This window comes from Cannabis sativa, chromosome 5, assembly GCF_029168945.1.
Source record: "Cannabis sativa cultivar Pink pepper isolate KNU-18-1 chromosome 5, ASM2916894v1, whole genome shotgun sequence".
In the NCBI taxonomy this organism is placed as follows: domain Eukaryota; kingdom Viridiplantae; phylum Streptophyta; class Magnoliopsida; order Rosales; family Cannabaceae; genus Cannabis; species Cannabis sativa.
Window position 1 is genome coordinate 21,334,619 of NC_083605.1, and position 27,945 is coordinate 21,362,563.

Sequence of the window (27,945 nt, forward strand, 5' to 3'; positions counted from 1 at the left end):
CGATTCTGTTTCTGGAATTATTTTTATTGGATAGTATGGAACAAATTAAGCAAGTTAGCCTTTTACAGAACTTAATTTGGATTTTATTTGAATTAGTTATGATTTTTTGAAGATTTGAAAAAATCGGGGTTGTGCTGATATTTTCCTGCGATCGCAAATCTGTCCGTACAATTCACAATTTTTTTCGTTTTTCTTCGATTTTTCATACTTTTTCATGGAATTAACTTCTAATTTTTTGTATAGTTTTGTATTTATACTATTACTATTCATAATTCAATTCTAATTATCATTTTGAATTAATTTAATATTTTTTTAATTTAATTCAAGATATTAGTGTAATTTGAATTTGAATAGAATTAGTATCTATCTTCTTGCTTAAAAATCTATCTTATTTTAAAATTTGATTATATCTTATCTTATTTTAAATTTAAAATAAGATAATTATAATCATGTAATTTTTAAATGATATAAGATATTTTGCTAATTTTTTAAATTTTGTTATTTTATTTATTTAAATTACATTTAAAATTTGAAAAAGATATTCATTTATTTTTTCTAATTTTTTATTTAATTTTTATTTATAAAATAACATTTAAAATTTAAAAGTAGTTAGCAAATTTTGAAATGATATTTAGGTTGGTTGAAACCTAATTTTTCAAAAATTGTAGGTTTAATTTTAAATTTAAATTTTTTTAAAATTTCGAATTTTTAAATTTTCGAATTTTTTTTTATTATTTAATTAATTATTTTCGAAATTAAATATTTAATTTAAAATTAAATAAATCCTACATCCAACTATCCAGCTAACCTTGTTGCAGGAGTATGTGTTTTAGCTTGTTTGTAAGTTTTCAAAACCTATTATTACTTGATTGCAAATAGCCATGGTTACTTTTTGCTAGATCTAATGATCTGATGGCTCCCTTGGTCAAGTTAATAATTTGTAACAGGTATATGTACAATCTTCTTTCATCTGTGTATGACCTAGCAACATGATAGGACCCATCCAAAGTGTGCCTGTGTAAGCCTATGTGTTTAATTTTATTATAGATGCATATAGGTTGTTGTTGCTAAAATAAATTATCATAGTTTTTGATAGAATTTATTTAGGCCCATTTAGTTATTGGGCTTATTCAATTAATAACAGTTGTTCTTATTAAGGTTAAATTCCTCTCTTTTGGGCCTTGTGTGAGAGTTGGGAGCCATAGTAGTGGGTACGACATACTGAACCCAGCACCCCCTCATATGAACCACCCCAATTGTGAAGGCCCATTTGCCTGATTTGAACAACTGTACTATGTTAATTACACTAGTTTGACCTAATAAAATTGATTAGCAACATAATTAATTTCATTTATTTTGAAATTAATTTAAGAAAATTATAGTTTAAAGAATTCTTTATTCTAAGCTAAACTATATGTATTTTCTTGAATTTAATTAAATATAATATTATAACCATCTAGATTCTTTCTGGAACTTAATTTAAATTTTTCATTAAATATTCTTATTTAAGTTGATATTTAGTTATCTACAACTAACCAACTTAAATCTGAATATCTTTTTAATTTCAAATTTCAAAATTAAGTTGAGGAATTTTAGGCATTGGTTATTAAGATTCTTTAGATATTTTTTAAGTTAATATCTTTTCGAATATTAACTTAAAATGGAATATTTTAGATATTTTTTAAGTTGATATCTTTTCGAATATTAACTTAAAATGGAATATTTTCAAATTAAGTGGTTACAACTTAATTTTTGATATTTAATTAAATTTAAATTTGAAAAATATTTAAGTTCTAGATTTTTTCTAATACAACTTAAATTAGATATTTTTTCAAATTTTGTGGAAAAGATACTTAGTCAAATAAGATATTTTCTAGATAGTTATTTCTAGACTACTTATTATTTCTAATATTAAATAGGAAATATTATACATTGTGAAATTAATTATTTAAATAATTAATTTTGGTACAATTTATTTTAAGTATATTTTTTCCTAGTATTAAATTAGAGATTAATAATTAAGCCTTCTCTACACTTAATTATTTATTTCTTGAATTTAATACATTTAATTAATTTGAAAATTAAATATCTAAGTTGATTTTCATCATGATACTTAAATATTTCTTTTTCATGACATTTAATTAAATAGAAAATTATTTTTAGGTGAAATTTATTTTTTCAACTAAATTTAAATAATTTTCAAAATATATATTTTTTCTTTATTTTATTAATCAATTTTTGAAATTGCATTTCTTAAATGCTGGAATTTCGAATTTTAATTGAAAAATAGATTAAAGTTGTAAATTATTTATTTTAATTTTGGACCAACTTAAATCAATGATTTTTTCATTAATTGATTAATTTAAAATAAATTGAATTAAAGTATATTATTACAAATTGAATTAATTAGTCAAAGGAAAATCTAGATAGATGATATTTTTGCTTGAAGTATGTTTATAGTGTATTTAATTAAATAGAAAATTAATATTTAAGTTGATTTTCATCATCTACTTAAATATTTGAAATTTTTCTTATATATATTTAATTAAATAGGAAAATTATATTTTTTTGTTGTAAATTAATTTTATTAATTAATTTTGGGCCAACATTAAATTAGAATAATTTTTCCAGGATTTATTTTTTATTTTAACATGCATTTTCGAAAATTGTATTCTTAAATACTTTAATTTTTCGAAATGCAATATATATTTATAGAAAATAAAATTTGAGTTGTAAATTAATTTAAATTAATTTTGTAACAACTTAAATTGGTATTTTTCTAAATATTTATTGGAAATTATTACTAAGATGGAAATAATTCATGTTATTTCATATCCATCTAAGTAAAATTTATAAATATTAAATTAAAATTTATATTTAGAATTTTTCATTCTAAATTGGAAATTTTAATTAAATAAATATATATTTAAAATAAATAGAATAAATAAAGAGAATCAAAGAAAATACAACTCTTATTAAATAATGAGCTTTATTATTAAGACATTCGATCTCCATTGTGGGTTTTACACCGCGTTTGTTTTAGTGAGTAATCCTCCCTAATGGAGGAACGTTCATTAGCAATTTCGCACCGTTTAACCTCGCATGATAAGTAGTTTGTAAGTGTTTTGTATGGTATGGATCACCCTAATGGTGGCGACCATACTTGACTTGCAAATTATGAAACAATGGTGGAAGCTCATAAGATAGATTGCCTTGACTCTCGCCTAAACGGGACAACGCTGAATTCCAATCTTGATCGAATAAAAGGTTGCTAGAATGGTTATCATTTTAGATGAGCTGACAACTCTATTCAATGGATGATGCTTTGACTCTCGCCTAAACGGGACACTGTATCAGTTTGTTGAAAAACCTTGGAAATTATTTAGGATTGTATGTTTTAGTATTTTCACTTGTCATTCCTACTTGCTATATGTTTATAATTTCTGAATTGTGTATGATTTTATATTGAACCATGTTATTTTCTGTTATTAAGTTGTAGTTTAATTTCGAATCTTCATTGTTGGTCTAACATGTTTGTTTATCTAATGAGATAAATCCCTAGTGGATTTTCACCATTAGACATACATAATAGTGTTAGATCTCGAAAGATAAATATTGTATATGCGACATCTAGCTGTTCATCAATTGATGACACCTTAGACTAGTATTTTTTTTACAATATGAAACAAGAAGATTACATAAATAAGATTACTTTGACTTTCGCTAATCCAAGCATCGTTGGATTCTTATTTAAACAACGAAATTATCCTAATTCCTCTTAGCTTATTCATTTCGAATTAGCTTTAAAAATATATCATTGGATGAATGGTCTATAAATCATTTCATGTCATTATATTTTCTCTTAAGAAATTAAATGACGCTTATGATTATAATCCCGAAATTCTATTCCCAATTGATATAAATCCTCAGTCTTAGAAATCTCCTACTTGTATGGGCAAATCTGACTTAGAGTTTGTATTAGTAGTGGTGGTCCAAGAAAGAATTACTCATTATATTTGGTTGAATTTAAGTCTTTGACTTTAATTTTAGAATCCAAACAGAAATTTTCTTATATTTCTAATTCCAGATACAATACAGTTACACTTTCTCAAGTGTTTAATATCCATCTTTTATTAATGGATTCAAACTGTATGGAATATGAGTTAGGTATTCTGTGACCAGGATCCACTTGCACTATTTTAAGAATTCTTTGATGTAACTAAACCTAAATCATCAAAAGACTCAACCACATTTTTCATTAATCTATGGCATTTGTATCTTGTTCATAGTAGATTTGGCAAGATCAATCTCTGCAAAGAGTTAATATGCCTATATCCACTGAAAGTAGTTCGTCTCATTCGCTGATGGATGTACATTCAGGGGTGGATATGAGTTTTTCGTTGTATTCTTAAAACGATAACTCTAGATTATACCTTTTAGCAAGAAATTTGAAATGTTTGAAAAATTTCATTAATTTCTAGCAATGGTTAAAACCATTAAGGTAAGTGGTTAAAGATCTTGCGAACTGATAGGGGTGGAGAAATAGTTAGTAGATATGCAGTTCAAAGATCATTAAATTGATTTTTGAATTATATCCAAAGTTACCTCCCCAGAAATTTCGAGTTGCATGTTGATGATTAGTTACCAGTCGTTGCCTAATTCCTTCTATGGTAATACAATTTCAGAATGATGTAATGGTTGTATACTTAATGTAAATCATTACTAGATTCATGGATGACCTAATCAAAATCTTAAAAAAAGGTAGAACTGTTAACCATGGTTTGTTAGCTGTTCTAAGTGATTAGGGGTGGACCATCCCATTGTCAATAGATAAGAAAGTGTTTGTTCAAACAAATACTACTTTTCTAAGAAAATGACTAAGTCTGAAAAACAAGTAGTAAATAAAGGAGATATTTTTCTTGATTCCAAAAGTGTTCTATCATCTTATATAATATATGATGATCCCACTGCCTCTGTTGTCTTGTCACAACCGAAGAGATCAATACCATTTAGTTTTCTTCGACATAATTCACGGTACCTTGTCGTAGTGGGAGAGTTTCTAGGAACTCACCTTCTTATTACTTGGGAGACACTAGTGATTAATATCCATTGTGAGTTTAAACCAATAATGGATTGTCAAGATAAGAAACTAAGAAGAAAGCCAATAGAACTATGGTTTAATCCATTCACATGGAATAACCTAAAGTTTTCTATTACAAGGACATAAAAGGAAATTTTCGTTTATAAGTCCATTCAATTGACTTAACAAAACTTCCTGTTCCTAGTATTATAGGTTTGAGTTTATCTAAACCTATGGCTTGTGGTATACCTGGTAATTACTTACTCTAATGCAAGCAACTTACTTTAGTAAGATGCTGAAGCATTTTCTTTCTAATGGCAATCTATAGAAGCTTCACAACTTCTTAGGTATAGATTTTATTTATCTAAGAAAAGGTCTTAACTATTCCAGAAAAGATAAAGCCATGAAAGAATTTCTTATATCAAGACTGAGAGGTCTTAGATATGCTATTGTATGCCTTAGACCAGACACCTGCTATTGAGTGGGAGTAATGAGTAGGTATCAGATTAATCCAGGAGAAGAACATTGGAAGACAATCAAGTAAATTTTAAGATTAAGAAGAGGAACTATATGTTAGTCTATAAGAGTGTGTTTAAAATTCTTAGACTACACCATATCAGATTTCGGAATTTGCCTTTGTGCTAGTAAACCTTTCTGATAAGATGGTGGTTACTCTGGGGGTGGAATAGTGATTTGGGAGAAGTGTAAAAACCTATCTGAAGTCTCTAGGTCTACCAGAGAGGGACTGAATGTTAAAGCTGCAAGAAAGGTACTTATTCAGTCTAAGGAAAGTTCTATACATTTTTGGCATCATTCCAAATTGCCTTAAACTACTGGTGTTAATTTCCTGATTAACCAAAAGTAGTTGCCAAAGGTATAGAATCCAGTATCCCAAGAGAGTAGACATATAGAGAGGAATTTCACATTATCAATGATTTTGTGATTAAGGAAGAGTAATGGTGGAGAAAAGGTTGTGGTTAATTCAACCTTTCAGATCCTATTACGAGGAGTTTACTACTACTACACTTGATTTGTATATCAAGGTGTTGAGATTATTTGAAACGCACTTTTTGTTTTATATTAGTGCAAGTGGGAGTTTGTTGGGTTTTATGCCCTAAATAAAACTCATTTAAATATAATCAGATTTACTTATTAATATAGAGCAGAAATAACATTTAATGTTGCATGGTTCACATGATTTATTTCATGATTATATGTACATAATGTATAGATTCATCTGAAACCCTTTTCACATACTTGATCCTGTTTATTGTGCCGTCAACACATTTGAAAGTAAACATGACTATGTGAATAAAGTTTCCTAGATTTATCAGACACATGGTTTTACTGATATGATAATCTACAACAAGAGTTAACTTGTATTTGGAGAAATACTATGTTCTTTCCAGAACATTGGTTAAAGTAAAGCTTAGGTTGGATGCATGGAGTATGCATCGGAAGGGACCGATATTGAACTTTGACTTAGATTTATTAAACTTACCGTAAAATCTATTCAAGTCAATATCGCCTAGTTGATCCTAGATCAAATGATCTTAATCCTGTTATGATTAGGCTCAATCTTGAAAGGCTATTCGTGTTCCTTGAATTGTTAGTTAAGCCTACTTTTAAGTCAGGGTGATACATACTTTTTGGGAACACGGTAGTACAATTGAGTGGGAGCACTAACATAAATATGGAATCTATAGCTTCTATCTGGCGAATAGTAAGCAAAGGATGATCACCTTCGAGCTTGACCAAACGAAAATAAATGGTGGAGATCTCATTTCACATAAGCTGAAATATCATTTATACGGGGTCAAGTGTTTTAAGGATAAAATACATAGTAGGGTGTTACGGTAATTTAATCCCTTTACTGTGTAGATCATTCATATAGAGGATCATTGATCACATTAGGATTATAACAATGGATAACTAATGATGTGTCTATATGGTGGAACATATAGAGCATTCTATATACTGAGAGTGCAATTCTAAGTTCTATGCGTGGATTCAACGAAGAATTAATAAGTTAGTGAATTTTAGTGCTAAATTCTTGATCTACTTATTGGAAGCTCAATTATATAGACCCATGGTCCCCCCACTAGTTGAGATAATATTGCTTGTAAGACTCATGTAATTGGTTTTGATTAATCAATTATAATTCTCAAATTAGACTACGTCTATTTGTGAAATTTTCACTAAGTAAGGGCGAAATTGTAAAGAAAGAGTTTATAGGGACATATTTGTTAATTATGATACTTTGTATGGTTCAATTAATAAATATGATAAATGACAATATTATTTAATAATTATTTATAGTTATTAAATAGTTAGAATTGGCATTTAAATGGTTGAATTAGGAAATTGGCATTTTTGAGAAAATCAGATACAAAAGGTGTTAAAATTGCAAAATTGCAAAAATCAAGGCCCAGTCCACCTAGCCATGGCCGGCCACCTTTATAGGTATTTTAAGTTGATTTTTTCATTATTTTAATGCCATATAATTCAAATCTAACCCTAGTGGAATGCTATAAATAGATAGTGAAGGCTTCAGGAAAATTACACTTTCTGAATCAGAAAAACCTAGCCTCCACTCTCTCTTCTCTAGCCGCCACTCTCTCTCTTGCTTCTTCCTTTGAATTTCGAAATTATCTTAGTGATTAGAGTAGTGCCCACACACATCAAGTGATACCTCAATCATAGTGAGGAAGATCGTGAAGAAAGATCATCAACAAAGGAGTTTCAGCATCAAAGATTCAGAGAAAGAGATCCAGGTTCAGATATTGATAATGCTCTGCTACAGAAAGGAATCAAGGGCTAGATATCTGAACGGAAGGAGTCATATTATTCCGCTGCACCCAATGTAAGGTTTCCTAAACTTTATATGTGTTTAATTTATCGTTTTAGAAAGTTCTTATTTAGGATGTTAATAAACATACTTGTGAGTAGATCTAAGATCCTGGTAAAATAATATCCAACATCAGTGACTCAAGGGGCATGCGTTTTCAAGCATGACCCTGAAGTTACTGAGTTACTCCCACCGTTCCGAGAATATCTACCAGCCAAAGAGTACGCTCATTTGAACGTTAACACATGTCACGAATGGCTGGGTGTATCACAGTATCTCAAGGGACATATAACCGCGTATATGACCATTAGAATACTGTGACACACCCACCATTTGGAAACTCAGTTAATGCTCTCGCGACTTAATTCACAGCATATAAAGTCCTAAAAGATCTAGCCAACAATCAGAAGTAAGTAAATTTTGTCAATGTGCGAGTATTCGAATTGTTCATCTGAATACCCGCGAGTATTCAAAGCATGAAACAGTGCCTATTCAAGTATTTCGTATGCGGTTATGCCAACTTACAAGCCATATTCTATGAAGTTACCCAGGTTTTTACCTAAAAAACATAGGCTCATGCATACCATCTATAAACATTCATCTTTAAACAACCCTCATGCACACTAAAAACCCAGAAAATGCAGTCCCCCCTCAAACAGAAAACGAAGCACGGTGAAGATTCGAAAACTAACCTTTTTCTTTGCCAAATCTGTTCCCACGAATCGCCCTTGACAGCAATGTAGAATCAAGAAGAACCCATGAAGAAAGGCGAAAATCTGAGCAATTTATGGAAATTTTTCTTAAGTGGTTTCTTTGAGAGTGAAGGAACAAAGAAGTTAAGGGAGTTGAAGGAAAATGAGGGAAAATGGGGATTTTTGGTTCGAATCAGGGGGTTTAAATACCCAAATCCCTCATTAATTGGGATCATGACACGTGGCAGTTGGAATGCCTAGAGTCGCCCAATCCAACGGCGAGAGATGGCCACGCCTACACAGAAACCGAAGAGTTTTGTGACGTGGCACCATAAATGCAATAAAAGTAATGATTATTGCCGTCATTTTTCGAAAACCTCTAAGGGACAATCAAAGGTCACCTCCTCGTGACAACCTTTCACTTGTCTCTCGAGTATAGTTTCCCTTGTGACCGCACCTGTCACATCGCGAAACTAGGGGCATGTGTTATAGTGAGATTTTTCTCACCTAGAAACTCGAGACCATACCCCTACTTAAAGGACACGTATACTCAGATTTTCCACAGAAAGTTGAGATGTCCTTGAGGGACTCCTCGAAGTTTTAAACCTCGCTTAAGATATAACCAGCGAGAGGTGGCGAGCATGACCGAAGTCTAATCGCATCCGAAACAAGAGAGTAGATCGCATATATCGCATATATCGAATATATGCGAGCATCCTCCCCTTGTCCTTGTGTAAACCAGGAGAACGATTCTCTGTAAATACGAGTTGGTCTTAAGAACCCTGCAGCCTTTATAATGTAATATAGACTCGCATGTCTAGGTTCTATCAGCTCGACATACGATGTCTACAAGAAGCGACTACCTAAGGATGCAGAAATCCTAAACATAATGATAACCCTGCGAGCTTAACATAAGAATATGAACAGTCAACTCACAGATTCTGAAGACGCATACGTTGATGAACTTAGTAACTGTCATTCATTTATTAATGTTAACGTTGCTTAGTTTAATTATTGTAATTCAATGTGTAAAAATAGATAAACAATGAATGCAATCCTTGTACAATTGATCGGACACCTACTTTGTATATAAAGGGGTGATCCACCGTGAAATGGGACCGACGAATCTCTTGTTACAGTGGACTAAGCAGACCATAATCTAACTGAACCACTATAATTTCTCTATCTCATTGTTATTTTCCAGTTTTTAGTTAACTATTTCTCATTCCCAGTTGAGTACTCGCCATTCTAGGTTGAATACTCGCACTTGTCTTTTCACGTAAATTGCTTCTTGTCACTAATAATATCATATAGATTGGATTGATATTTAAGTGGTTAAATTAGAAAATTGGCGTTTTTGAGAAAATAAGATGGGAAAATGACAAAATGGTAAAATTGCAAAGGGGGCCCAATCCAATACATGGCCGACCATTAGGGATTGATTTTGCCACTTTATTTTTCTATTATTTTAATGCTAATTAAATCTAACCTAAACCTAGGTGGTTACCTATAAATAAATAGTGATGACTCACACTTGACAGATTGATAAAATTTCATTTTCAGAAAACTTTCCTGAGCTTTCTTTCTATTACGCCGAAACCACTTCCTCTCTTTTCTTCTTCATAATTTCGAACCTTGAGTGATAGAGTGAGTGCCCACACACATCAAGTGGTATCTCAATCATAGTGTGTAAGACTGTGAAGAATTCAATCAACAAGAAGGAGAATCAGGCTCAAGAAGGAGAGAAAGAGATCCAGGTTCAGATCTTGATAATGCTCTGCTACAGAAAGGAATCAAGGGCTAGAGATCTAAACGGAAGGAGTCATTATATTCCGCTGCAACCACTGTAAGGTTTCTTAAACTTTATATGTGTTTATTTCATTGTTTTAGAAATTTATATTAGGATGTTAATGAAACATACTTGTTAGTAAATCTACATCATGGTAAAATAATTCCAGCAGGGATTGATGTGAATGAGGAGGTTCTTACCAATGTAGATCAACAATAAGAAGTGGCAGAATTTGATCAGTTTGAGGAGTTCAATGCTTCCTTCTAAAATAATGATCCTATTGTATATTTGAATATGAATGAAGAATATGATTTGGAAGTCGATGAAATCATAGAGGTGCCTTCCTTGAGGTTAGAGTGTGCACCGAGCAACCATGGTACACAGTGAAAACGACGACCTCATAATGAAAATTGCAATACACCTAGAACTAGCAGTAATCGACAAGGTCGATTCGAATAACATGCTCCTCCTCATCATGGACCATTGTCAACGTTCTCGTCATTTGAAGTTTGTACCAAGTTCAAAGTGTTGGAAATATTTTACCAGGATCTAGATTTACTAACAAGTATGTTTCATTAACATCCTAATATGAATTCTAAAACAATGAAATAAACACATATAAAGTTTAGTAAACCTTACATTGGGTGCAGTGGAATATAATGACTCATTCCGTTCAGATCTCTAGCCCTTGATTCCTTTCTGTAGCAGAGCATCACCAAGATCTGAACCTGGATCTCTTTCTCTCCTTCCTTTGATGCTGATTCTCCTTCTTGTTGTTTGGAATCTCCTACAGTCTTACACACTATGATTGAGATACCACTTGATGTGTGTGGACACTCACTCATTCACTCAAGGTTCGAAATTGAAGAGGAAAAGAGAAGGGAAGTGGTTTCGGCTATAGAGAAATGAATAGGAGGCTCAACTTTTCATCTGACAAAGTTAACAAAAGTTAAGTGTGAATGAGAAAACACCACGAACATAGTCCTCTATGGCCTTTATCCTTAACTCAATGAGCTCGGCCTCGAAAGTGACATTGGGATCTTGGGGAGTCTTTGACTTACGGGGCTTGGAAGACATAATTTCAAAGTCTAGGTCACCTGGTGAAAAAGTAATTGTGACTCTGGGTAAAAACAAGGGTTTAGCGAAAGGAATAGAAGATAAATATGGGGGTTCAGGCCAAGCTGCGTCTCGCAAGTAACGACGTTTACCGTCGGTTATTTCTTGAAGGAAACGCCTATAGCGACTAGAAACTTCATCCTAGTTGGTTTTTATTAAATGGTCTCTAATTTTTGCATCATTTATGTCCAGTTTGGACTGAGGTTTGAAAATTCTGGGATTGTACAGGAGGGCTAATTCATTAGGATATTCTATTTTTAAGGACTCTGGAGAATAAACTTCTAAACCATATTGGGACATTTTTACAAAAAGAGCAATCTCAATTCTTGGATGAAATTCATCAAACCAGAGGCTTATAAATACGATAAACCTAAATTCTTACTCTGCCTAAACCCTAATGGTTACCCAAAAAATTAAATAAAAATTACTAAAATCCAACGGAGCCAAGAAAATGCAAATAATAAAATAATGATCATAACCCAGGTAATGAAAAAGATCAGAGGAAAGAAAATGGATCACTTACCATACGGAGTCGAGTTGTCACATGATAAAAAGCTCTGCAACTGAGGATGGGATGAATAGCGTGATGACTTCTATGGATAGTTGAGGATGAAAAATAAATTCGAGTAGATGCGCAAGAAATGTGTCAAAGACAATGAGGGCATGTAAGGTTTCGAGAAATCAGAATGGGTTTTTTGTAGAAAAGCTTGAAATTTTTTGAAAAGATGAAAATAGTGGAAAAATGGTTCCTTTTTCATTTTATACTTTAAGCATAATTACCGTAAGATCAAAGGTCTGAGATCCAACGGATAGGAATAAGGGAGAATTGGAAAGGATGGCTCATTAATGCTAATGATATGCTTCAAAAACATAAACCGCCAAATTCAAAAGCATATATTTTTTCAAATTGGATTATGACGAATATACCTCAGTAATCATTTACTAAGGGAAATTTCATTTTATAAAATACTATCCTAATAACTCCTCATTTTACCCAAAATACCCTTACCATTTATTTTTTTTATCAAAACCTGAAAAACTTAAAAACAATCCAATCTCTCTCTCTCTCTCTAACCCCATATGAGGAGAACCGCTTTCCAAAAAGAAAACCCTACAGCCGCCACCTACCGCCGCTGGGATACTCGGCCAATCGCCTTGAAGGACATCCGCCCAACCTTCTTTTATCAGCCCAACTGCTGCCCCTCGTTGTGAAGGATGTCCGCCTTACCTCCCTCTCATTGTGGATTAATGGGTAAGTGCTTTGTAAAATATTTTGTTTGAAAGTGTTTTGTAAACTTCCTTGCCCCATGTATAGTATATTTTCGTTAGATCTATGTGGTTGTTTGTAACGCCCTAATGCTAAGGCACGCTACAGTGCTTTTTCAGTTACAATGCTATCTTTGCTAATCAAAGATATTTTTCTGGAAAAGCGTCTCAAATTAAAACTTTTATAATAAATATTAAACTTTATAATTTACATAATAATTTACAAACATCGGGATCCCCTTTCTAAACTTTTATAGAAAATGTGCCAAAATACAATTTTCAGGTCGCACATTGACTAAAAAATATAATCCCCAGATGTCCCGAGACCGAACACTCCAGGTCACGCTGCCACGACATGTACAATCTCATCCTAGCCAGGCTCACTCCTGTTCAGCTTTCGCCTTTCCTTTACCTACACATGGAAGCAGAACTATGAGTCGATAGACTCAGTAAGAAAAGCATATAACATATCATATAATTTCCGACTTGTATCTAGGCGCCCATACACCTATTTACAAGGCTTAACAGATGAGTAAGAACATTCAATACTAGGGTATAGCCACTATACCACATACACTACGTACCTCACTGTACGAGTGTTGGTAGGGTTTGTCTCGTACCCTAAGTACTACTGAGTGATATACCACACACACTCAGTACATTCCCGTACTTCTGCTGGTATCACTATACTGTACCCATAAATAATATTCACTGTACCAATGCACTCTGTACCAAAACTGTACAAGTGTTGGTAGTGCAACTAAGCCATAAGCATGCATGTACACTTAACACATATATACATTCAGATATTCATATTACACATTATACATAGTTCTTACCTTCTTTCCAGATTCAAGTGTGCTGGCCAACCTGAACAGAAAGTCTTGCGCTAGATGGATGCCCTAGTCACATAATAAAATCGGGTAAATCACATGGTTAAAACCCTAATTCTGGAAACCAGAACCTACTACCCTAGGTTCTGTTATACTCTCATGAGATTACTCTAACTCAAGAAATAGGAAAACACCCAACTAAGGCACATAATGGACAAGATTTTGAGAAAACAAGACACTCAGGGAACCCTGCCGAAACCGGCTAACCGGTTTTACAGGTATGTGTAAAACCGGTTACCCGGCTTGCACCAGTTCACCCAAGAAAGCTCATTTCTCGCTCAAAACTCCACCAAACATAACCAAACCTTCTAGAGTACCTAATTAAGGCATACACAACATATTCCAGCCAATACACCACAGAAAAACCCACTGAATCAAAACATGCCATTAAAGATCAAAGTTTAGGTTTTCAAACCCAAACATGCATAAATCCAATTCCATTCAACCAAACCAGCTACTTGAGGCTAAAATTAACTTAAATGAAGCTCAAAATTCGAACCCTAAACATTTCTAACCCTAGCAGCCCCTATATTGCAAAATCATTACTCAAGCAAAACTTAAAATTCAAGAACTAGAAGATAGAGATGCTAAAGCTTACCTTGGGTTGATTTCCCTTGAAACTCTTTACTGAAAACACCAAGAATCAGCAACCAATTTCTTGGTTACGGCTGATTCGAAAGGGAGAAGAAGGAAGAGAGAGCTTTTCCCAATTTTTCCTATTTCTTGATTTTTCCTCAAAATGAAAAAGGATTTTCCCAACTAATCCTTTGCTGAAAATTAAAAGGCCTAGGTGTCAAAAAGCTAGGCAGCCACCTATCCCAAACCTTGGACAATTACCAAAATGCCCATAGCTTAAAACTAAGGTGTTTCTCAAAACTAGGAATAAAATGGTCAAATTCCTTAACCCCGCTCAATCCCGATATTTTATTTTCTCCAAAATATTTCTCACTAAGAAATAAGGTTCTAAACTTACCCATGTGATCAAACTAGCCATCCATCGCATTTTCCGTTGTCGTCCAGCAAATATTATAAAAACTGCATAATTCACATATAAGACAAATAATACCCCTAGAGTTTAATAAAATCTCCAAAATTGAGAAATTTTAACTCTAATGCTCATTTCTAATAATGGGGTCCACAAATAATTAGATTCATAAATAATTATAAAAATAACTGAAATTAGTGCTAATTGTCTTTACTAATCCAAATTACTAAAGCGGTCATTACATTGTTGTTTGTTTGTTTGCTTTTTTTTTTTTTTGGTTTTGATATAAATTTTTTAGAAATCATGAGATCTCATTGTTTGAAGTATTTTTGTTGTTCATATTTTTCTCGATGGGTTCTTGACACCATTGCCTCAAGGTTAAGGATGATCTTTCTCGACTAGTTCTTGATACGTTCTCGATAGGTTCTCGACACGGATGTCCCAAGGTCATGGAAGACCTTTCTCGACAGGTATCGATACGTTCTCGAAAGGTTCTTCAGAATATTTGGTCAGGTTTGAATGGTGGTTATGTTATGGTGTTTTTCGATCCGATGGTGTTGGTCAGAAAGAATAAAAATGATGTATGTTTTCGATTATTAATCGACAGATTCTCGATAGGTTATCGATAGGTTTTGGTGAGGATCATTAAGTTTAGATATTATCGATGTGTTTGTTGGGTTTTATGCCCTATATAAAACTCATTACAATCTGATTAGTTATCAATTTAGAAGTGAAGTATGTTTACATGTATGTTACATGTTTATGGTTTAATACATATACTTGATATATGCACAAAATCAGTTAAATCCAGAACATATAGTTATTCACAATTACAGTATCGTCAATACAGTGGAATGTGATTGTGATTTTATGATTCAAAAGATTTGGTCCCTGTTCATCAGTGTTTTGGATTTACACTGATGTGATAATCAGCGATGAAGTATACTTACACTTGGAGTAAGTGTTATGTTCTTTCCAGAACATTGGCAAAGTATACTGGTTTTGAATGCATGGAGTATGCATTGCACTGGATCGATATTGAACTTGGTTAAAGATATTGTAAACTTACCGTTGTATCTTTCCAAGTCAATGTCAGAAGTTGATCTTAGATTAAGAGAATCTAAATCCTGATATGCTTAGGCTCAATCTCAGGAGTGCTATTCTTGTTCTTTGATTTATTAGTTAAAGCCTGCTTTGAGTCAGGATAATACATATATTTTGGGAACATGATAGCATAACTGAATAGGGAGTGCTAAACATAAATATGGAAATCTATAGCTTTTACTGGTGTATAGAAGTAAAGTGATGATTCCTTTTGAGCTTAGTTAAATAGAAGTAAATGGATGAGCTCTTGTTTCAGTGACTATATATTAGATCACTAAAACATCATTTACAGGTAACTAAGTGTTCAAATGGGCAAAATACATTGAGGGGTGTAAACGGTAAATTAGTCGCGTCTCGATGTAAATCATCTATATAGAGGATCTCTAAATCACATTAAGATTATAACAATGGTTAAATGAGATAGCATATTGATATCGTGAAACATATGATATGCTCTATATAAGTCTGAGAGTGCAATTCCAAGTTCTAAGAGTGGATTCAACGAGGAATTAATAAGTTAGGGATTTACTTGGTAAATCGGTTCAACTTATTGGAAGCTCAGAATATAGATCCATGGTCCCCATTCTAGTTGAGACTATACTGTTTGTAGGACTCTATAATTGATTTATGATTAATCAATTATAATTCTAAAAGTTAGACTATGTCTAATTTGTGAATTCTCACAGTTTAGGGATGAAATTGTAAATAAGAGGGTTTCTAGGTTTAATTATTAATTATGAGACTTTGCATGTCTGAATTAATAATTAATTTTAAATGGAAATATTATTTAATAATCTATTTTAGTTATTAAATAATTGGTTTTGGCATTTAAATGATTAGAATTGGAAAAATAGCATTTTTGGAGAAATAGAAATAAAATTGAGGAAACTGCAAAAATCATGTGAGGCCCATTCACACCATGGCCGGGCACATCAATGCCTTTTCCCAATTATTATTTTCAATTTAATTTGTCATTTAATTGCTAATCAAAGCCTAGCCTAAATAGGAAAGTGGTGAATCACACTAAATAAGGCAGTTATTCAATTACACAGTAAAAGAGGAAACTGTTTATTTGGAAAGTTGTGATCTTCCCTTTTCCTATTTATAGCAGCCCCTCTCCTCTCTTTGCATGCATGTGTTTGCTTGAGAAAATTTTGCTTTGCAAAGTGTATCACACGAAATTAAGAGAGAAAAACAAAGAGAGATTTCGAAATTCCCTAGTGAGAGAGAAGTGCCCACTCACATCATTCAGTATCTCATCATAGTTTGGAAGACTGTGAAGGATCACATCCAACTGAAGAACTTTCGGGCTCAGATCTTGATTATACTCTGCTACAGACAGGAATCAAGGGTTAGAGATCTGAGTGGAAGGAGACATAAATTCCGCTGCAATCACTGTAAGTTATTCTTAACTTTTATGTGTTTAGTTCATCATTTTAGAAGTTCAATATTAGGTTGTTAAATCAACATACTTGCAAATAGATCTAAGATCCTGGATAAATATAATACCAACAGTGTTATCGATATGTTATCGACATGTTCTTCATAGTTGAAACATTGAAAAAAAATTATAATTTTGTTTTTTATTGATTCTCGTTTGAATATTGATTGATTATCGACGAGTTGTTGATAAGATTTAGCTTTTGGTGATAGTTATTAAGTTTAGCTATTATCAATGGGTTATCGATATGTTATCGACATGTTATCGATAGTTGAAGCATTGCCAAAAAATTGTAATTTTGTTTTTTATTGATTATCATTTGAATATCGATTAATTATTGACAGGTTGTTGATAGGTTATCAATTAAGATTCAGCGTTTGGTTCTTAACATGTTAAAGTCTGTGTTATTGATAAGTTCTTGACAAGTTCTCGATAGTTAAAGCATTACAAACGAATTGTAATTTTGTTTTTTATTGATAATTGCTTGAATATCAATTGATTATTGATGGGTTGTCGCCAAAATCTTGACAGGTTATAACAAATAAAAGTGGTCTAATTTTTGGTGCATAGTGGAATATTATAAGAAGAAAAAATAAAAATAGTTGAGTAAAAACAATAGATCAAATATATAATATAATATGTTGGTATCTCGTAACTTTACTTTTTTTATTTATATCTTACAAATTATCACTTGTTAAACAAACAATAGTGGTGGTTACGTTATATTATTACAATTAATTGTATAATGTTCTTGGTTAATGACAGCTGTAACAAACAGTTTTTATTACATAAAAGATTTGTCAATATAAACAACACATATATGTATATGTCAAATGAGGAAGATGATGAAGCTTTAAGAATTACTCTGTTGCTAGAATTAATATAATTATGTACTTTAATAAAATTACAAAAAAATAAAGCAAACATTAATGAAAGTACAAAATCAACTATCCATTTGATGACCTTCAAATCAGCTTTGACTCAACGATAATTAAAATTTAAGAAGCATTACCTGCCGATTTAAAAGATTAATTAATTAAAGAAAGTTTAATGGATAAATCATTAAATATAAAATGTAACAGAATAATAAGATAGAAAGGGAAACACAAGTGTTGGCCTCATTTTTAGACAACGACAATGAATCAATTAAAGTGATTAGAAATTATAAGTAATGATAATAATAATTAAACAAATAAAACACATAAATTGTGAGAAAAGAACCAAGAAGTTCTTAATCTATCTTGAAAGCTCTTACAATAGTTTTTGCAACTTAAGTGCTCTGGAAAAACTTATTTCGGATCCCAGAATAGTGAAATAAATTCACTATTTATAGGTAATGATTACATCAACTAGGTTTCCCAAAATTAATAAGAATTAAAATAGGAAACTTAAGTACTTTCCTTAAACAAATAAAGTAAAAAAAAAAAGAAACTAAGTAGGGTTCCTCTTATTTTCTTGTCAATGCAAATTTGTTTCATAAAATAGGGATATAATCGTGACTTGAATACTTGAAGATTTATAGAAAGTATCTCTGAAGAACCTTTTGAGAACGTATCAATAACCCGTTGAGAAAGGTCTTCCCTGACCTTGGGACATCCGTGTTGAGAACCTATTGAGAACGTATCAAGAACTAGTCGAGAAAGATCATTTCTAACCTTCAAACAATGGTGTCAAGAACCCATTGAGAACGTGTCGAGAACCGATCCAGAAAAATACGAACAGACAAAATAATCCAAACAACGAGATCTCACGATTTCTGAAAAATTTATATCAAAACTAAAAAAAAAGCGAACAAACCAACAACAACCACATAAATCTAACGAAAATATACTGTACATGGGGCAAGGAAGTTTACAAAATACTTTCAAACAAAATATTTTACTAAACACTTACCCATTAATCCACAATGAGAGGGAGGTAGGGCGGACATCCTTGACAACGAGGGGCATCAGTTGGGCTGATGAGGGAAGGTTGAGCGGACGTCCTTCACGGTGGTTGGCCGAGTATCGCAGAGGCAATAGGTGGCAGCGTAGGGTTTTTTTTGTAAAGTGGTTCTCCTCATATGGGGTTAGAGAGAGATAATGGATTATTTTTAAGTTTTTTAGGTTTTGAAAAAAAAAATTAAATGGTAAGGGTATTTTAGGTAAAATGAGGAGTTCTTAGGATAGTATTGTATAAAATAATTTATAGGGTATTTTTTGTAATAGGGATTTTTATTAAGTATAAAAAATAAAATTTCCCTTTAAAAAGTACTTTTCATTGAAAAGGACTTTTTAAGGGGCGATTGTTATACCCGAAATTCGGCTGTACTTCAGAAAGTGACACGTGTTGAACAAGTGGAATATATATTAACAGATATAATGATAATTATATTATTAAATGAAAAATGGAATAACTCATTAAATATAGAATTAATAGAGTATATTCATAACTCACTGGCTGCATAGTCTTAGGCGAGACAAGGATACACAAACAATCAATTCATGTATTGACAAGAAACCATCTTGCCTCGGATGGCATAATCACGAGGGAACTACGGACAATGCATAGCGAGACATCTACCTCGCTACATGTAAGAAGGTATTTACGAGGTGAATCGGTTGTTGAAACACAGCGTATATTTTGCGTTATAATAACTAAGTGTAAGAACTTGAGAACATGGAGGACATGATTGTCCAGTCTGTAAGGCCTTATGGTCAAAGAGCAGTTCTTAAGTTTGCTCAATACACTGGTGCTCATGCCATTACTAGAATACATATAAACCAAGTCATTCATCTATGAATAGAGCGAGATGCTCCTATCCCATGTCCGTATCCACTACTTCAAAGATAAGAATAACAAACGGTTATGCAAATTTTTAGCTATACACGCGTTACAATGGGATGTGGTCAAAACCCACGTTTCATTAAAATAATTATGTCTTTCAAATTCAAATGTAAATAATTGTCAAGCTATATTCTAATAAATAGGGGCAGATTATACAGATTAGGGGGACGAAAAAAATCTTAGAAAAGAGATCACTAATCGTAAAACCATAATTCTGTATCTAGAATTATCTGAATAAGATAGACTCGTGGACTACGCATAGCTAACTACATAACCACGTAAAAAATTGGTGTCATTATTATCATCACTATTATTCTTCTCGTAATTTTTAGTTTCTGTGTCTAATTTATTACGATTAAGACTTATTAATTAGTTAACAAAAATCTGCGTTAACATTACTTAATTTAAGTTGGTCCAAAATTAAATAAAATTTATTTTTAACTCAAATTTAATTTTCTATAAATATATATCTATAATTAAATTAAAAATTCAATGTATTAAAAAAAATACATTTTTCGAAATTACTTAGAATAACATAAAATAAATCTAGAAAATTATTCTAATTTATGTTGATTTAAAATTAGTAAAAAATAACTTTCAACATAAATTTAATGTTCCTATTTAATTAAATCTCTTAAGAAAACTATCAAATATTTAAGTGTCTTGAACTAATCAACTTAAATATCAATTTTCTATTTAATTAAATATATCTAGAAAATATCAAAAAGTTTACCAGGATAATAACTATCTAGATATTTCATAAAGTAATTACTAATTTTCTAATCTAATATATTTATATATATTAGTCTATTCATTTTAATAAATCATTAATTAAAATTACTTGATTTAAGTTGATTTAAAATTAATTAAATTATTTTTCAATTTGAATCTAATTTCAAAATTTTGAGATATCTACATTTAAATAATAAATGTATTTTGAAATTTTATGTGGGAAAATAATTATTAAAATAAAATAAAATATATTCTAAAAATTATTCTAATTTATGTTGATCTGAAATTAAAAATTTCCAACTTAGATATAATTTTAAATTTATTAAAATAGAAACAAATAATTAAGTATCTTCAACAAAATTAACTTATTATTTTCTAATTTAATATCTAAGAAAAATATTCTAATTTAAGTTGGTTAAAAATTATTTAAAAAATTAATTTTCAACTTAAATATATTTTCTCATTTAATTACTTTTCTTGAAATAGAAATGAATAATTAAGTATCTTGAATAAAATAAACTTAATTATTAATTCTAGTTTAAGTTCTTAGAAAAATATTCTAATTTAAGTTGGTCTAAAATTAATTAGAAAATTAATTTTCAACTTAAATATATTTTTCTAGTTAATTAAATATTAATTAGTTACTAGAAATTTTTATCTAGAATATTTTATTAAACTAAGTGTGTTTGACGAAATTAAATTTAAAATGATCCAATGAAAAATTAATTTCATTTATTTCAAAATTAATTATGTTGCTAATTCAATTTTTATTAGGTTAAACTAGTATAATTAGCCTAATACAATTATTTAAATAAGGTAAATGGGCCTTCACAATTGGGGTTGTTTTGTTGGATTTTTAACCCTAAATAAAACACTTTTCAATATAATCAAATTTACTATTTAATAAAATATCAGAAATCATTTTATGTTGCATGGTTCACATGATTTATTTCCTGATTATATGTTTAATGTATAAATTCTATTAAGTCCAAAATATGTATATTTGTTCATGATTATAGTGTTGTCAATACAGTGGAACATAATCATGATTATACGTTCAAAAGTTTAAGTCCCATAATTTGTTAGTACACTGGATTTAGACTGACACGATAATTAGTGATAAGGTATACTTACACCTTGGATAAGTGTTATGTCCTTTCTAGGGCATTGGCAAAGTATACCAGTATCAGATGCATGGAGTATGCATTAGATTGGAATTGATCTTGGATAAGATATCAAAAACTTACCGTTATATCTTTATCAGTCAATATCACTGGTTGATCTTAGGTCTATGGATCTTAATCCTGATATGGTTAGGTTTAGCTCAAATGTATAATTTATGTTCTTAGAGTTGTTCGTAGAAGCTAACTAGTGAATCTGGCAGATACTTACATCTTGAGAACATAGTAGTTCAATTGAGTGGGAGCACTAATCATAGATATAGAATACAATGAAGGATAGAACGGTAAATTTGTCCCTATTCAATGTAGATCATCTATAGAGGATCTTTGACTATTAGGATTGCAACAATGGATAATTATAAAGTATCTATATCTTGGTACATATAGAGCATTCTATATAATTGAGAGTATAATATCGAATCTATTGTGGCGCAATGAGGAATTAATAAGTTAGGGAATTTACTTGGTAAATTCTAGATATACGTATTGGAAGCTCAGTTATATAGGCCCATGGTCTACTCACTAGTTGAGATAATACTGCTTGCAGACTCAGTTAACTGGCTTTAATTAATCAATTATAATTCTAAAATTAGACTACGTCTTATTTATGAATTTTCACAAAGCAAGGGCTTAATTGTGAAGAAAAGAAGTTTTGGGGTTAATTTATTAATTAAGAGACTTTGTATGGTCTAATTAATAAATAATATAAATGGCAATTTTATTTGATAATTAATTATAATTATTAAATAAATAGTTTTGGCATTTATAGGATTGAAATTAGAAATATGGTATTATTGAAAGAAGAATAAGTGGTTGAAATAAAGTGGCAAAATTGTTACTAGAGAGTGGTCCACTAAGTGGTCGGCCTTAGTGTGTAATTTTGTCAATATTTTATTCTTTTTTAATCCATATAATTTAAACCTAAACCCTAGTTGAAATATTATAAAAGGAACATGAAGCTCTCATCTCATCTAACTGACTATTCAACCAAACTAAACCTAGTTTCCATTCTCTAACAACTAGTAGATGAGAGACACCTTTTATAGTGATTTCGAGCCTCCTTCACTGTTCTTCATACTTAATTTGTAGTGATAGAGTGCCATCCCCACACATAGAAAGTCAAGTACTCAATCATAGTGCGGAAGACGATGGTAACCAAACCTAAAGGAGAGAAAGAGATCCAGGCTTAAATCTTGACAATACTTTGCGACAGAAAGGAGAAAGGGTTAAAGACCTGAGTAGAAGGAGTCATATTATTCCTCTGCAATCAATGTAAGGTTATCTAAACTCTTATGTGTTTAATTTCATTATCTTATGTAAGGTTTTCGTGCTTGCAGCTCTCTCGGGCTGGCGCCATGGCTAAAACAAGGGCAAAAACTCAATCCAAGATCCAGGCTACTGCTAAGAAGAAGAAGAAACGAGGTCCGAACTCTTCAGCTGATGTGAAGCAAACTAAGACTATGGAAGAAATTTTAGGGGTTGAACCCCTAGAATTCTCTAATTATGATGATCATTCAACTGGGGAGGAAACAAAACCAGATGAAGATGATGGAAGACTAACAGATGTGTTTATGCCGCTATCCCCTAAGACTTCTTTGAAGACAATTTAGAGGCAAGATGCCATTAAAGAAGATTTCACAATGTTCATGGCAGCAAATCAGAGGTGTTCCTCTATGGTTAATCAAGGTATGGATGCAGTACCACTTGTTCTTCGATCGGGAGGTGTTATTCGAAATCTTAAATCAGCATATGCAACACAGAGTAAAGTGAAGATTACAGCTGATGACATTCAGGAGGATGTGGACTTTTGGAATTCCTCGATAGTATGCTACGTTCTGGGAGCTAATCCACCCCTGACAGTTCTAGAAGGATTTGCAAGGAGGATTTGGAAGGATAAAATTGATAAAGTAGGTATGATCTCTTATGGCATCTTCCTTATTAGATTTTTTAACATTGAAGAAAGGAATTCTGTGTTGAATGGGGGTTATACATTCTTTAACAAGCGTCCTATCATTATGAAACATTGGGATCCAAATGTGAACTTTAAGAAGGAAAACATTCGTACTGTACCAATTTGGATTCACTTAGAAGATCTGGAACTTAAATACTGGGGGCAGAAATTGTTGTTCAAGATTGTAGGGCAGATTGGGAAACCATTAATGGTGGATGCAGTGACCAAAGAGAAGGATAAGCTGAATTTCCCATGGGTACTGATTGAAGTCTCTATGACACAAGAATTCCCTGAGTTAGTTGATTTTGAAAATGACCTTGGTTCCAATGTAATAGTGATTATCAATTATGAGTGGAAACCCATCACTTGTGCTCATTGCAAAGGGATGGGTCATACAGCCACAGATTGCAAGAAGAAAGAAGGGAAGAAACAGGAATGGGTAGTCAAGAAAAATGTGAGGAAAATTGAAGAGAAACAATCGGATCCTGAAGTGTTCCAAACAGTTGTGAGAGGTTGGAAGGTGAAACCTATTGTTGATGCTACAACACCTGTTATCTCTAATGCTTTTGATGCTTTAGGTGTAGCAGATGTAGCAGAAATGCCCTCAGAAGAAATACAACAGCAGCCAGGAAGTTTGCCTCAATCGCAATTGAAAGGAGGAGGAGGAGCACCTCCTCTTTCCAATGGATAAAATCTTGAGTTGGAACGTCCGAGGGCTCAATAACCAGCACAAGCAAAAGAATGTTAGGCGATTAATCTCCATTCAACAAGCTGGTTTAGTGGGTCTCCTCGAGACGAGAGTCAAAGCCCCAAAACTTGGGGCTTTGTATGTGAAAATGTGCTCTGGATGGTGCTTTACGACGAACATAGCTTGGCATGCAGGTGGGCGTATTATAGTTGCTTGGAACCCTCTCAGGTTTGTTGTTAACATCCTTAGATGCACCAGGCAACTAATCCACTTGTTTGTTACTGCTATTGATAACAAAAAGGAGTTCTATGTGACTTTTGTTTATGGATTTAATAAAGAGGAAGAAAGGAAAGGCCTCTGGAATGAGTTGAAGATGCAAATGACGAATGATCCTTGGCTAATCTTGGGTGATTTTAATGATATTCTAAAAAAGGATGAGAGAATTGGTGATAGAGTGAGGTATGTTTCATCTGAATTTCCTCAATGTGTGGATTTTTTTCCAAATGGAAGATGTAAAGTACACAGGTAATTTCTTTACTTGGAGTAATAAGCAACAAGGAGGAGATAGAATTTGTTCCAAAATAGATCGAGTGATGGCTAATCGGGCATGCATGGATCTATTTCAAATAGCTGAAGTATTATTCCTAAATGAAGGGCTTTTTGACCACTCCCCTGCTATACTAAGTGTTTACCCGACTCTTGTTACAGGGAAAAAGCCTTTTAAGTATTTCCAAATGTGGTGAAGCCACCTGCAGTACAAGAAGCTAGTCGAAGATGAGTGGAATCAGCCAATTTCTGGAACTAAAATGTACCAGGTTGTGTCGAAAATGAAGTCCTTGAAGCAGGTTTTTAAGCGAATTAATAAAGATAGTTTTTCTGACATTCAAAATGTTCATTTGCTGGCTAAAAAGCATATGGAGATCTGCGAGAACAATCTGCATAAGGATCCTCTTAATGTTGTACTCCTTGAAGAAGAACTGGAAGCCCGAAACAAAGTTCTTGAAACTCAACAAGCATATTACTCCTTTATGTAGCAAAAAACGAAGATCACTTGGATCAAAGAAGGAGACTCTAATTCATCAATTTTCCACCAGGCACTCAAGCAGAGAAGAACTCAAAACAATATCTACTCTATTGTCAACAAAGAAGGTACTAGAGTAGAAAATCAAACTAAAGTTACTGATGCTTTCTTGTCATTCTATGAGGAATTATTAGGCTCTAAAATTCAGAACCGAAAGTCTGTGAACAAAAAAAATTGTCCAGCAAGGAGCACTAATCACTGATAATCACATTCACCTGCTGATGAAAAGTATTCAGGCGAGGAGGTTAAAGCCACAGCATTCAGCATTCCTAGTATCAAAGCTCCGGGACCGGATGGTTATGGAAGTTCTTTCTACCAAGAAAACTTGGATCTGATTGGGGATGATATCACTGCTGCAGTTACTTCTTTTCTCCATACAGGTGCATTATTAAAAGAGATCAACTTTATTGTGCTTACACTCATCCCAAAAGTGAAGTGCCCCAATATTGTGAGTGATTTTCACCCCATTGCTTGTTGTAATGTTCTTTACAAAATAGCAACTAAGATGTGTTAGATTAAAACAAATCCTCCCTGAAATTGTTTCTCAAAATCAAGGAGGTTTTGTTAAAGGAAGATATATTGCTCACAATATTATGATATGTCAAGACCTTATTAGGCACTATGGGCGGAAAACGAACAAGGCTAGCTGTATGATCAAACTCGATCTTCAAAAGGCGTATAATAATATGGAGTGGGACTTTTTAGAAGAAATGCTAGAGGCCTTTAAATTCCTAACAAAGTTCATTAAACTCATAATGACTTGTGTTTCCACTCCTCGATTTTCTTTACTCTTTAATGGTTCTCTACATGGTTTCTTTAAAGCTAAAAGAGGACTGAGGCAGGGTGATCCTATGTCCCCGTTACTATTTGTGCTTGGAATGGAGTACTTAAGTCGAATCATGACTAAGGTTGGATGCAAGAAGGATTTTCAGTTTCATGATAGATGCAAAGACTTAAGGTTGAATCACCTTAGCTTTGCGGATGATGTATTACTCTTCTGTAATGGTGATTACAAGAGTACATACTTTATGCTACAAGGCTTGAAAACTTTCTCTCAATCCTCGGGGCTGAACCTGAATGTGAAAAAAACTGCTATATATTGCAGCGGCATGCAAGAATCAGAAATTCAAAGAGTTCTCAACATGTCCGGTTTTACTAGACATCCAGCTCCTTTTAAGTACCTTGGCATTCCCATATGTGCTAAGAGAATATCAGCTGCTGAATGCACAGGATTGGTACAGAAAATGACTGCTAGAATCAAAGTTTGGAGTTCGAGGAACATCTCGTTTGCGGGGAGAGTTGTACTAATAAACTCTGTGTTGCTGACTGTACATACCTACTGGTGTTAGATTTTGATTTTGCCAAAAAAGATCATATCTGAAATTGAGACTGTGTGCAGGAACTACTTGTGGAGGCAAGGTAGAAGTGAAGGGTCGGGCAGTGTTGCTTGGAGGTGTTTATGTAAGCCTAAGGCAGCAGGTGGTTTAGGTTTTATGAGCACTTCAGATTTGAATGAGGCAGCCATTTTCAAACATGTTTGGTCTATCGCAAATAAGAAAGATAACCTTTGGATAAGGTGGATCCATAGTGTTTACATCAAAAAGGAGGAATGGTGGGAGCATAAAGCTCCCCCGAATAGCAGCTGGTATTGGTGCAAAATAGCTGAGGCAAGAGACAAAGTGAAGCAGCTAATGAACATCAACACTTTCTCCTCAAACCAGTACTCAATAGCAGCAGGCTATAAACTGATTCAAGGCAATTTTGAGCACTTTTTCTGGTGCAAGGGCAGCTGGAGTAGGCTTAATGTGCTTAAGCATAGCTTCATTGTCTGGTTAACAATGCAAAATTGACTAAAAACCAAAGATAGACTTACAAAATTTGGAATAACAGATGATGAAAACTGCTCCTTATGCAGTTCGGATAAAGAGACAGCAGACCACCTCTTTTTTGCCTGCAGATTTTCTCTGGAAGTGTTACAGCAGGTGAAACTTTGGCTTGATTGGAGGGTTGCTTCGAGTAGTCTACAGGCCCTAGTTCGAAGAGTTGATAGAGGGAAATATTCCAAGTTTAGGAAGCAAGTGTATTATGCTGCAATTGCAGCTTCGGTATACTCTGTTTGGCAAAACAGAAATGCTCAAATTTGGAATTCCCACATGCACACAGTCGGTTCCTTGATGCAGCAGATTAAATGGATACTGAAGCACAGAATAGCAAGTGTAATGCCGGGGAAAGTAGCTGAGAAAGATAGAGTTTGGTTTAGCAATCTTTAAGA

The 27,945-nt window shown here is 32.6% G+C and overlaps 1 protein-coding gene across 1 annotated transcript; it reads left to right on the plus strand.

Moving 5' to 3' along the window:
- Positions 1-24,740: 24,740 nt before the first annotated feature.
- On the plus strand, positions 24,741-27,943 carry LOC115717921 (uncharacterized). Its single transcript, XM_030646889.2, has 6 exons — positions 24,741-25,051; positions 25,338-25,587; positions 25,903-26,121; positions 26,171-26,908; positions 27,023-27,504; positions 27,589-27,943. The coding sequence occupies exons 1-6, from the start codon at positions 24,741-24,743 to the stop codon at positions 27,941-27,943; spliced, it is 2,355 nt and encodes a 784-aa protein (XP_030502749.2).
- The last annotated feature ends 2 nt before the right edge of the window (positions 27,944-27,945 follow it).